The sequence below is a fragment of the Lepidochelys kempii genome, chromosome 2 (genome assembly GCF_965140285.1).
Source record: "Lepidochelys kempii isolate rLepKem1 chromosome 2, rLepKem1.hap1, whole genome shotgun sequence".
NCBI lineage: Eukaryota > Metazoa > Chordata > Testudines > Cheloniidae > Lepidochelys > Lepidochelys kempii.
The window spans coordinates 9,998,817-10,011,294 of record NC_136381.1 but is presented as its reverse complement, the minus strand read 5'-3'; the positions used below and the strand labels follow the sequence as shown (position 1 = coordinate 10,011,294).

The following is a 12,478-nucleotide window of genomic DNA, read 5'->3' as shown; positions in this document are numbered from 1 at the left end:
AGCTTGAAGCAGCAAAGAAGTTGGACAAAGATCAGAGGAGTCATGAAATGCTCCCGCACGCCATCTGTCAATGAAATAGGCAGAGAAGTTAAAACAAACCTACGTTTCCATGGTATTTTGGTGTTCAAAATCTGTTGCTTTCCTCAATGCAGGCTCAATTCTTTTTTTCTTGACTGAATTCATGTCTATATAGCAGGAGAATGGTAACTTTCATGGACTATGTTAAGCAACAGCCACAGTTATAAATAAGTTGACAATTGAAGAAAGTATATCCTATTTTAAAATGTATTTGAATGGAAAAGCAATCAACCCATCCCTAGTTAAGGAGGAAGCTGAAATTTTCAGAAATAGCCCAATTTTCAACTTTATCTTCCTGACATTTCAGTTCTGATAAGTTTTGGTTACACAAAGTTAGAAATGCATAGTATTTTGATAATTTACATTAAGTTCACTTGTTTTTAACGATTTTGTAGGGTTCAAGTCCTAAATGGGTTGGCCTAGAAACTCCACATAATTTCACTTGCTGAGATGTGCCTTAGGGTGTTTTTTGTTTTTGTGGTGTTAGTGGGAAGATTTTAGCATATATAAAACAACTAGGGGTTCCTTAAAGCCAGCATATCAAAAGATGGGAATGCTGAGGAATGGGCTCTGAGGGGAGAAAATGGCTGCTCATCCATGCTACCAGGACAGGAACCTGTGAAGAACTGGGAAAGTGAAGGTTTATATATTGCTGAAAAACTTTATTTGCCTTTGTTTAAGCTATCTGTTGCTTTTTTGGGGGAACTAGGTTGTGGGAATGAATTTTTTCCTCCCTGAACATTAGGTTTGGGTGGAGAAATGCTCTGCAGAGTTGTGTGTACCTTAACGTGAAAGGATTTATCATAAGGTCAATTTTTTGGCCTTCCTCCCAACAGTGCCCTTCTGTTTTTTTAAGTCTACATAAACTGCTGAAATTTACGATTGATGAAAAAAGCAAGGTCAGAAAACTCCTCCAAAACGCTTTGTGCTCTGCAGCATAGGAAGAAATGTTACAGCCAGGACTTCACTGGTAACACCTTTTTAATAGGTCAAAGTAACTGTACAGTTCATTATATTCTTCCTGAGAATAATTTATAACCCCCATCAAACAAAAGGGAGCATGGTGGTTTTTATTTAACAGAACAGATGGTGTAACTGGAAAAAAAAATCAAAGAAAACATTCACACTGCTCTGCTGTAACTCCTCCCAGGCAAGATAGACTCAAAGATGGGTTAGTTAACTACAGTGGATTTAAAATATTCAACATGGCTTTAATCTTTCTGTATAAATTATATAAAAATGGGGAACACATATGGTTACAGAACTTCTCTTCTAAATGCGGCTCTGAGTTGCTCTGGTACAAAGCAGCTTTTTGCTTCCAAGGAAAATAACATTGCTACAAAAAACTGGCAAGTTATTCTGGTGAAAAGACACACAAGAGTTTTCAGTTGTGTTCTACAGCTAGTTTCCAAACAAACGTTTCACACATCCACATAAAAGTAAAAGGCAGAAAGATGAAGAGGGCTTTAGTTTCCTTTGAAATGACTGAAGGCTTGAAAATATAGCTTTTTTTATTTTCTTTCTCTGTAAATCGTGATTAGCATATTGCGACGTAAGTGTTCTAATAAAAAATTCCAGTCTGGATAGCTTGCATACTGTGGGCAAGAATTCTCAGCCCTGAGGTTTCCCAGAATTCTTCACCTCACAATATTTTTCTCCAATCTGCAGCTCGGACAGTCCTGGCTCTGAGATTGTAACCCCTTGGCAATTTTAGGTAACACACATCCTATGTGATGATGTAAAATGTAATTGTCTTCCCCAGTCACGATTCCCAAGGGCTTCTGTACAAACTTCATTCTGCGATAATGCCACATTTTGAATCCCAGACCATCTTGGCTTTATGGTAAAAACTTGGTTAAACTTTTATAATGAGAGAGAGAGAAAACCAACAGCTGTCAATCAGGTCTGATGAAGCAGGAGTCACTGGAAATCCAGGCCTATGCAGGGTTAATCCTCACCGCTGGTGGAAGGCTAGATAACATCCTTACATGAGCAATATTCCTAAAAAGAATGACAAAAAATTCTTCCTCAGTGTTTAATGGGGTCTGGACTGACCAATCATTTTCAGTCTGGCTTGATCAATAACATCCAGCAAGTTTTTGGCATCCACAGCCAGAGCATGAGCAGCTGTGAGCATTTGCTTTTTGTATTCCTGCTGCAGGCTAGTCATGACGTATTGCTGTGCCAATTTCATCTTGTTAATCAGTTCAGCCAAGTCAGAGTTCAACAGCTTCTGTGCCATCTCAATCTGGAAAGATACAAGATTCAGTCAGGCCCTGCAGGCAGCATTTTCAGAGGAGGCAAATAAAACTGGGGTATCACACTCACGATGGAATTCCTAACCGTGGCTTTGTCCACGACAAACTAGACCAAGAATTCGCTCTTCCAGGCCACTGAACAGCCATCTAGTGTTAATAACTAGAGGACACTATTCACCAGTGCTGAATTTGAACCTCTGTCCTAGACAGTGGTGCTGGAACAATTTTTATAGTGCTGATGCTGAAGATGGAAACCACGTATTTGGGTCGTTATTACTACTTCAAGCCATGAGCTGCAGCAACACCCCTAGTTCCAGCACCTATGGTCACATAGATCAGATTCCTAAATCTGTTTCCAGGTTCCTAAATCATCCTCTCTCAGGCCTTTTTCTTAAAATTATCTTAACACTGATTATCTAAGCAATAATAAAATACAATAAATACGAAGGTGTAAGCTACAGATATTTTAACAAACCACACAGCAGGTGAAGTAAACATTTGGAAGGGGAGAGTCACTAAGCATCTCTCATACTCTAAGAATCATATTCTTCTACCATTCTCATTGACCCCTGTTCATTCAGATTTTGCAGGCACAGACACAATGACCTGGGAAAAAATTTAACCCTGACTCACTTGTGCTCTTGTAGAATGAGCCCTCACTCCATGAGGGGGAAGAATGTTAGCTTATAGCAGAGTAAGATACAGTGCGAGATCTATTTAGAGATTCTCTGAGAAGATATATCTTGACTTTGAACTCTTTCCACTACAGCTATAAACAATCTGGGAGATTTTCTGATTGTTTTTGTCCTTTGCAGGCAAAAGGCTAAGGCTTGTCGCGTGTTGGGGGAATGACATCCACTTTCTTTTTCAGATGCATGTGGTTTTGGAAAAAAACACAGGTAAGTGAATTGACTGTTCGTGTGAAATTTTGAAACTACTTTGTGGATGAACTTAGGATGTAAATGCTATGACTTTGTTTCTATGGAATATGGTGTAAGGTGGATTGTCATCAGTACTCTGAGACACCTTCCTGGCTGAGGTGATGGCTACCAGGAACAGAACTTTCAAGGATAGAAGAGACATGGATTCTGCCTTTCTCCTGTGTCAGGAGATCGGAAAAGGACTGAATTTTGATCGGCGACTGAGAGGACATGTGTAGGGGACTCAGAAACTAGAACTGTCTGGGTAAGTTGGGGGTGATGAGAATGACTCATTTAAGAAGGAGAGCATAATAGATTCATAGATATTAAGGTCAGAAGGGATCATTATGATCATCTAGTCCGATCTCCTGCACAACGCAGGCCACAGAATCTCACCCACCCACTCCTCCGAAAAACCTCTCACCTATGTCTGAGCTACTGAAGTCCTCAAATCGTGGTTTAAAGACTTCAAGGAGCAGAGAATCCTCCAGCAAGTGACCCATGCCCCATGCTACAGAGGAAGGTGAAAAACCTCCAGGGCCTCTTCCAATCTGCTCTGGAGGAAAATTCCTTCCCGACCCCAAATATGGTGATCAGCTAAACCCTGAGCATATGGGCAAGATTCACCAGCCAGATACCCAGGAAAAGAATTTTCTGTAGTAACTCAGATCCCACCCCACCTAACATCTTATCATAGGCCATTGGGCCTATTTACCATGAATATTTAAAGATCAATTAATTGCCAAAATCATGTTATCCCATCATACCATCTCCTCCATAAACTTATCAAGTCTAATCTTAAAGCCAGATAGGTCTTTTGCCCCCACTGCTTCCCTTGGAAGGCTATTCCAAAACTTCACTCCTCTGATGGTTAGAAACCTTCATCTAATTTCAAGTCTAAACTTCCCGATGACCAGTTTATTGCCATTTGTTCTTGGGTCCACATTGGTACTGAGCTTAAATAATTCCTCTCCCTCCATGGTATTTATCCCTCTGATATATTTATAGAGAGAAATCATATCTCCCCTCAACCTTCTTTTGGTTAGGCTAAACAAGCCAAGCTCCTTGAGTCTCCTTTCATAAGACAGGTTTTCCATTCCTCGGATCATCCTAGTAGCCCTTCTCTGTACCTGTTCCAGTTTGAATTCATCCTTCTTAAACATGGGAGACCAGAACTGCACACAGTATTCCAGGTGAGGTCTCACCAGTGCCTTGTATAACGGTACTAACACCTCCTTATCTCTACTGGAAATACCTCACCTGATGCATCCCAAGACCACATTAGCTTGTCACCTGCCTGTCCAAGGTGTGTCTGACTGAAGAATAGGTTGTTCTGAGCCAACCTTGAATGCAGCGAAGGCATAGCGTTGTGTGGTCGGTCATCTAAGTGCAAGCTGCCGTGTGTCCCAGAAGCTGAAGCCCGTTCCTTATAGCAGTCCAAGGACTCCCCTGAATTGTCCATACCAAATCTGACAAAGTTACGAACATATCTAAGAGACTAAAAACCCTCAGTCAATGATTCCAAAGAAGCCCCTATAAACTGAATCTTCTTCAGGGGGTTAACATGGATTTCCTTATATTGAGCTGAAGACCCGACTCTTGGAAAAGAGCAAGGGCTGTCTGGGTAGAAGACAGAACTGCTTTGTAAGAATGGCTCTTGAGTAGCCAGTCGTCAAGGTACAGGAAGACTAGGATGTCCTCCTGTTGGAGGTAAGCAGCCGCTATTGCCAGGGCTTTGGAGAACAACCTTGGGGCACAGGATAAACTGAAATGAAATACTCTGTATTGGAAATGATCCTCACCTACAGTGAATTGTAGATATTTCCTGTGGGAACGGCGCGTATCGTTATATGGAAATAGGCATCTTGTAGGTCGAGGGCCGAAAACCAATCCCCCTTCTCCAGTGAAGGAAATATCGCTGCCAGAGTCACCATACTGAACTTCTGAGGCTTTACAAACTTGTTTGGATGTCTTAGATTTAAGATCAGCTTCCACCCTCCATCCTTCTTTGGTCTGAGGAAATACTTCAAGTAAAACCTCTTGACCCTGTGAGGGGGAGGGACTGGCTCTATTGCTACTACCAGGAGAAGACAGTTCATCTCCTGTCTTAATATAAACCCCATGAGGAATTGAAGAGAGGCAGTGCTGTAAAATGGACAGTATAGCTCGATGTTATGACTTCTGTGACCCACCTATCTGTAGTAGCCCATCTCCAGGAATGCTGGAAATAGGAAATGTGGTCCCTAAAGGGAGCGTGGTGGGCAAATTGGTGCAGCTGTAAAACCAGACTCATCTGAACCCTCGACTGGCCCATCAAAATTGCTGCTTCGAACATTGTTGTGTGGTTGTGGAGGGTCGGTGGGCATCCCTCTTCCTCTGAAACTTATGTATTTTCCTGTGGGATTTGGTGGATCTATGGAATCCAGAGAACTGAGCAGGATGCAGCCTCTGGGCAGTTCGTGACCTAAATGGTCCCATATTTGTAGGTGTATATATGCCCAAGGAACGTAAAGTGGCTCTAGCGTCCTTCAGTGTATGGAAGGACTCATCTGTGGTCTCCAAGAAAAGCTTATGACCAACGAAGGGGAAGTCTTCAATGGTGTTCTGTACTTCTTCCTGAAATCCCAAAAGCTGGAGCCATGATGGCTTGTGCATAACTACTGTTGTGGAGATGGATCTGGCAGCAGTGTCCAAAACATCCAGGTATGCTTGAAGAAAGGTCCTGGCCAATAATTGGCCATCTGAAATGAAGGACTGGAATTGCTCTCTATGTGCCTATGTCAGGTGTTCAATAAAGACCATCAATCTATTCTAGTCTGTGAAACTATTTGGCATCTGATAGTTTGCGATCCTGAATTGCAGGGTTGTTGATGAACAGGACTTCCGTCCAAATAAATCCAGTCTCTTTCGGTCCTTGTCATGTGGAGCAGACCTGGAGAAGCGTTGCCTGCCCTGCTTGTTTACTGCATCCACTACTATAGAGTTATGTGGAGGGTGGGAGAATAAGAAATCAGAGTCCTTAGGGGGAATATAATACTTATCTGCCCTTTTACACGTTGGTGGAATAGTAGCAGTTGTTTGCTACACAGCCTTTGCTGGATCCAAAAGAGCTTTGCTGATGGGTAATGCCGCCCTGGAGTGTGCTCCTGACTGTGGTATATCCAACAGCTTGAGTAGTGAATCCCTGACCTCTTCGAGTGGAATTTGAAGAATGTCAACTATCCTCTTTATAAGATCTTGAACTTGCTGAAAATCACCAGCCATGGAAGGTGGTGTAGGCACAACAGCTTCATCTGGAGACAAGGATGAGATCGGCATTTGATAGGTGGCCTCTTTATCCACCCTGGCCTCCTGTTCCTCAAATGTCTCCTCCTGTGTGGTTGGGGAGGAGAAGACTGAGCAACCCTAGCCTCCCTTTGAGACGGTACTGGTGGTCTGGAGAATTGTTGTTGGTAAGAAGTCCAGGGATCCCAGTATCGCCACCAGAGAGGGAGCCCATACAGGAGTGGGGGTGGCATGCAGAGTTGGTTCCATCACCTTTGATGGCAGTTGCGATCTTCCCTGTGACTGTCAAAGAATGAGTTCTTGACAGGATATGTTGGGGAACACTAGATTGAAAGAAGAAACCAACTGGAAGTCCCCTTAATGCTCCTCAACATCGTTCAGTGGAGGAGCCCACGTAGAAAGGAGTGGACAGTCCTGCAGTTCTGAGGGATGGTATCAGTCTTGAGACTGTGGTCTTGGTACCAAAAGATGCTCGATACCCATGTGGAGTGGGGATTCTGGCACATCCATTATGGACAGGTCTCTCACATATCTGCACTCTTGCAGTATTGAGTAGGGACTTGGTACTGACATGGTAGCCAAAGATGATGGTACCATGAATGGCAGGTGTACTGATGTAGGTGTCAATGGAGTTTGGCAGTGTTGCTTGCTCAGTACCGATGGTGGTGAATGGACAGGTGCCAACAGTGGGACTGAGTCTGACAGTACCAGATCAGGGTGTTTATGCTTGCCCTCCTTGACCCTGGATAGAGGGTACAGAAGCCCTTTTGGAGCCATGTCTCTCTCTCAAGCTCCAGGGCTTTCCAGCTCTGCTGGCCTCGGAGGAGGAGTTCTTCAAGTCAACAGTACCAAGCTGAGAGGTCGAAGCTTTGAAGGCTATAGATTTTACATGGGATTTGGGCTTTTTTGGAGTAGGCTCCTTGAGATGAGAGTCCATACGTCTCTTTTTGGAAGCCATCTAAGAAGCCCCCAATGACCTCGTGTTCTTAGGAGAAGCCTGTGCCAAGGTCACTGGATCTGTGCAGAGACAGATGTACACGGGGCAGGTCCCCTAACCTGATTCAGATGCTGATCAAAGTGAGTGCTCCATCAATAACAATCTGAGCTTAATCTCCCTGTTCTTCCTTGTCCTTGACTTGAGAGCTGGCAGAAATTGCACTTTTGGGAGACATGGGACTCCCCCAATCAACCATAGCTCACAGATATGGCCTCTTGGCATGAGAGGGACCGTCTGAAGCCTAGCAACCCAGTCATTCCCTGCCAAGATGACAAGGCTCTCCAAGGAAAAAAGAGAGGAGAAGAAAAAACAAAGTATTCTCTCACTACTAACACCTACTAAGTAATTATAACTACTATTAACAACCATACTAACAAAACTTAACGAACATCTATAAGAAGAATATGAAATAACCGAGGCACGCTCAAGGTGAGCACATTCGAGCTCTGTCTCCGGCCAAGGCAGCAGAGACAGAGCTGAGGGTGGTTTGCCTGCACATCCCTATATAGCCTTGGTGTCCTGCACGAGGAGGCATAGGGCACAAGTGTAGGCCAAACAGGCACTGTTAGCAGAAAAATTTCCAATTTAGGGCTCAAGGCACATGTGCATCTGAAATGGAGCACTCATGAGAACATTACTTGAAGAAGAAATGTGTCAGTATGTGAATAAATTAAAAGGATCTAGTATTTTAATATTTATAAAAGCTCATGATACAATACATGTCCCAATAATTATCCTAGTTGAAAATGACTTGACACTTAATGTACTGAATCGTATATGAGCAAATCCTTACATACCTCTCGGTGAGTGCTTGCAGGGAGCACTGGAATGGTCTCATCTACTGTTGCCAGTAAAGTTCGTAGTGCCAAACCAACTTCCTAATAAATTAAAAACAAAAATAAAAAAATCGAAGTGACATTGTAACAGGACAGAGTGCAGCACAACAATGTTCCAATACTTTCCGATTCGATTATGCCCTTTCAGCACTATTTTATTTCCTTCATCTTAGGTACATCATTTATGTCCTTACATCTCTTAACCAAACACCTATTACATCTTTAAAAATTATTGTGGATGTCAAAGGATTTCGGTCGAGAATTTCAAAAGCTCTCAGTATTGACCTAACTGCTTTGACCACTGACCAAAATGAGAGCAGAGCAATGCTGCTAAGCAGTTTTGAAAATTCCACCCTGAATTTTTTGCTTCCATAAAATGGAAAAATGGCTTAACCAGAGAAAACACATATACACAGCAAACTGACAGTGGCTGAAGTTTGTCAAAAGGTCGATTTAAAAAAAATCCACTTTTTCTTTGTAAAAAGTAAAGAAATTGCTGCAGACCACATTCAATTCTTCATGATCATAGACAGTCTTGCGTCGATTACTGATGGTAATGATTTTTCAATATCCTTCGAAGCACCCCTGTCCTGATAATGTAAATAATGCATGCACAGACTCAGACAGGTATGTTTCTGCTCACAAGCTTTCCAGTGTTACGCAGTTGTTCTATTTTTTGCACTGACAACTACGGTGCCAGTCAGGACAGAAATAAAAGAATGATTGAAGAAAATGGCATCTTCTTACCTTCACCATGGGCACATACTCCTCTGGAGGGGCAGGCTGGATTTTACTGGACATTTCTATTACAGCTTTCACCAGTCCAGTTACATTCTCATACACCTTGTCATTGGAACGATCCAAGTTGGCAGTGGGGGGAGGGCTGATTTCCTGTGGCTGAAGCTAAGAGCAAAAAAAGATGCTGTTTTTCCTCTCTTTCCCCAAGAGATGGTGCTAGATTACTTCACAAACTCAATAGAACTCCAGGATGTCATTTGCTGATTTAAGAAAGATCCTTCCCTCCACACCCCCTGAAAATGTACCCAAGGTTCTTTTTGATTAAGCATTGCTGTCAAATCTGAAGGTATTTAAGTCTAATTATTTTTCGACTGAGTTTGGTTAGTGAAATGAAGTTGAAGGAATTTTACACCATGAATTCTTTGAAGAGCTCCCCTTATGACTCGCTAAACAGAACAAGCAGCATTGAGAGAATCTGGGAATGAGAAGTACCGAAAAATATTTACAGCATGTTTAAAATTCCTTAGAGGTTCTCAACTGCAGAGATTGTTCCCTCTGAAATTTTGCAAGAATTCACCTTCAAGGCAGGAATGAATTTCATGGTGCAAGTTTTAGGGAGCAAATTGTTCAACCTGACCACTTGGTTTTCAGACCCCTCATTTTCTCAGCAAAAACTTAGATCATATTTATTTTGATACAGGAACTGGTAATTCACACATTTACCTGCATGGTCAAAAATACAGTTTTTCCTGAAAGATAAAGAACTTGACTCTTCACTGCCTTGCACCTCATGAAGTCATTTACACCTGTGCAAATAGATGGGGCACACTGCCAAATCATAATTCTTTGCTTTACACCCACTTTTTACTTAGTCTGCCTGGGTGCAAATAATAACACAAAGCTCAAGACAATGGAGTATCAGAGCCCAAATTTTCAGACAACTGTTTCGATCCCCATGTCAAGGATAAGTTGTTAGCAACATATGCAGCAGCAAAGAGGAAGAGTACTGCAGTGTATATTACCAAACATTTTGTTAGTGGAATCCACATGGAACATGAAGGAAAATGAAAATGTATTTATTTTACATGCTCAGGATTAAAGCACTGCCAATGCAGCTAAGACTCAACCTTTTAAAATATTTTCTCTCTGGTAGATCAGAGAAATACCAGGCTATATCCTGCAATCCTTAACTCAAGCAAAACTCCCATAGATCCCCAGCTAGGCTAAAGCAGAATCTAAGCAAGACTGAGGTGATCCTGATAGGAAGAGGAACAGACTTCGAAATACTTGGCACCTCTGTAAAAACCCCCACTCTCAACAGCATCTGCCCTTAGATTGTAAAGCTAGTCCACAACCTTAAAGTTTTTTTAGATACCTCAATGGTACTGGATGACCAGTACCATTTTGTAGCAAAAAACGTCCACTTCCATCTGCAACTGAGTAGTATTCTGCTCTGTTGGACAGAGACCTGGTCACAGGGATCCAAGCATTTGAGACTTCCAGGTTTGATTATGACAACCCACTATATCTAGGAATGAAGCCACATACCCTGAAAAAGCTCTAACTGGTATAAAACAGAGCACTCCATCAAGTGTATCAACACAGCTCATTGAGGAGACACATTACCCCAGAGCTCTGCTCTCTACACAGGCTCTCCAGGGAATAGAGTGCAGTTCAATGGTTCTATCCTGCTATTCAAAGCCCTCCATGAAACTGACCCCAGCTACCTAGATTGCCACTCCTTCTGTAACCATGGCAGCTTGATTCCACAGGAAGCACGAGGCTCATGACAGTAGGTGGAGGAGGACTGTTCATAGGAGCTCGGCTCACACTAGGGACCTTAGTCCCTGAAAAGAAAAACGACTATGGCCCTCACCACTTCCAAAGTAAAATGCAAAACTCATTTCCTTGCTTAGCTTTCCCTCAATAATTCTCATGCCCATTCACACACAAATGTAAAAAAGCAAACAAAAAGCTATTTAAGCTTAAGTCTACAGAGTGGAAAGAAAAAAAAACAAACCCTAATTTGTATTTTTAAATACCTGGGAAGCACTCACATACTACAGTGATGAGGCCATAGAAATGCCTAGGCACTTTGCCTGAGTAAGGAATCCAGGATTTAGCACAGAGTAATCCAGATTTGTTGCATTCCGCTATGTAGGTGCTGATAGAAAATACAAGGATAAAGCATCCATCTCTTACATTGATGGGAAAATCAATATTGTTATTGGTTATGCTGGTGGTGCAAGGCTGTGTGGATTCTAATACATTTCAGTGACACTGTAGTAGAAATTAAACACTTAAATCATCTCTATTGTCAAGTCACATGCAAAACCATTTGTGAATAGCACGCACACGCCACGAACACACACACTCTGTGCTTACCCTCCATGGCTATTGTTGAGCAGAATATGTGGGAAGGTTAAAGAAATTTACCAAAGGAAGGGAAAAAAAGAAAAACAATATTAATAAAATGCAGCAGGAAAAACCCCAACAAAACAAGTGCAGTAACTAGAGATCAGTTAAAAAAAAGCCTGCAACAAAAATGCATTCATAACAATTTTGGCTGGCTCATGTTAGCTATTGGTCCATTTGTTATGGAAGCATAATGTCTGAGCAATCTTCTTAGCACCCCAGCACAGGAAATGAAGTTATTTGCCATGCACTCATGCTTACATTTTACAAAATAAATGGGGAAGAGGACATGCAAAGCTTGACAGGAACAAACCAATCTGGCAAATAGCAAAGTGGTAAATGGAGTTAGGGGTCTTTTTCATAGTAGGAAAGCGTACCAGGTGAAGTGCTGGTATTTTTTAACATGGCTAATAATCCATGGCTTGATAGCTCAGGCAGAGGTTGCATAATTCTTGCTTGAAGATTTGTTTTTGAAGTCCTCATAGTGGGAAATATTTAGTCATCTAACTGTACTGCTCTTGTTCATGAAGATTCTTGGTTAAGACTGTGGTTACAAACTACTGAGAGACCATTTTGGACTGATTACACACAACCCATTTGATTCCTTTGGCTGGGTCTTGGAATCACAGAATAAGGGTATCTGTAATTCTTGATACTTAATTTTTTTCTCTTTGCTGTTTCTATAGCCAACACCAACACTGTTCCACCGCAAACTAAACAGCCAGGGTTATCTTCACATGGTTGGCTGACTTCCCCTGAACAAGTAACTGTATACTGTACATTTTTTTGATGCCTCTCTTTCCACAGGCTCCAGGGATTAAGAACCTCAAGTCTTGTCATTTTTACTTGTATTCTGGCATTATGGAAAAGGGAGTTAGGAATTTAAAAGTTCAACCAGCACAATTTGCAAGAGACTCACTTCTTTATCATATTTTTATGCACTAATGACCC

General features: G+C 42.0%; 1 protein-coding gene across 17 annotated transcripts in view; it reads right to left on the bottom strand.

Annotated features, from left to right (window-relative positions):
* Positions 1-1,041: 1,041 nt before the first annotated feature.
* The window catches only part of PTK2 (protein tyrosine kinase 2), a 378,469-nt gene continuing 367,032 nt past the window's right edge, over positions 1,042-12,478 (bottom strand). For all 17 annotated transcript variants that reach the window (XM_073330034.2, XM_073330030.2, XM_073330031.2 and 14 more), the window contains 3 exons: positions 9,122-9,277; positions 8,336-8,416; positions 1,042-2,326 (listed from right to left, as the gene is read on the bottom strand). In XM_073330034.2, coding sequence (XP_073186135.1) covers positions 2,114-2,326; positions 8,336-8,416; positions 9,122-9,277 — 450 coding nt within the window. In that variant the 3' untranslated portion in view covers positions 1,042-2,113. The remainder of the gene's footprint in view (positions 2,327-8,335; positions 8,417-9,121; positions 9,278-12,478) is intronic.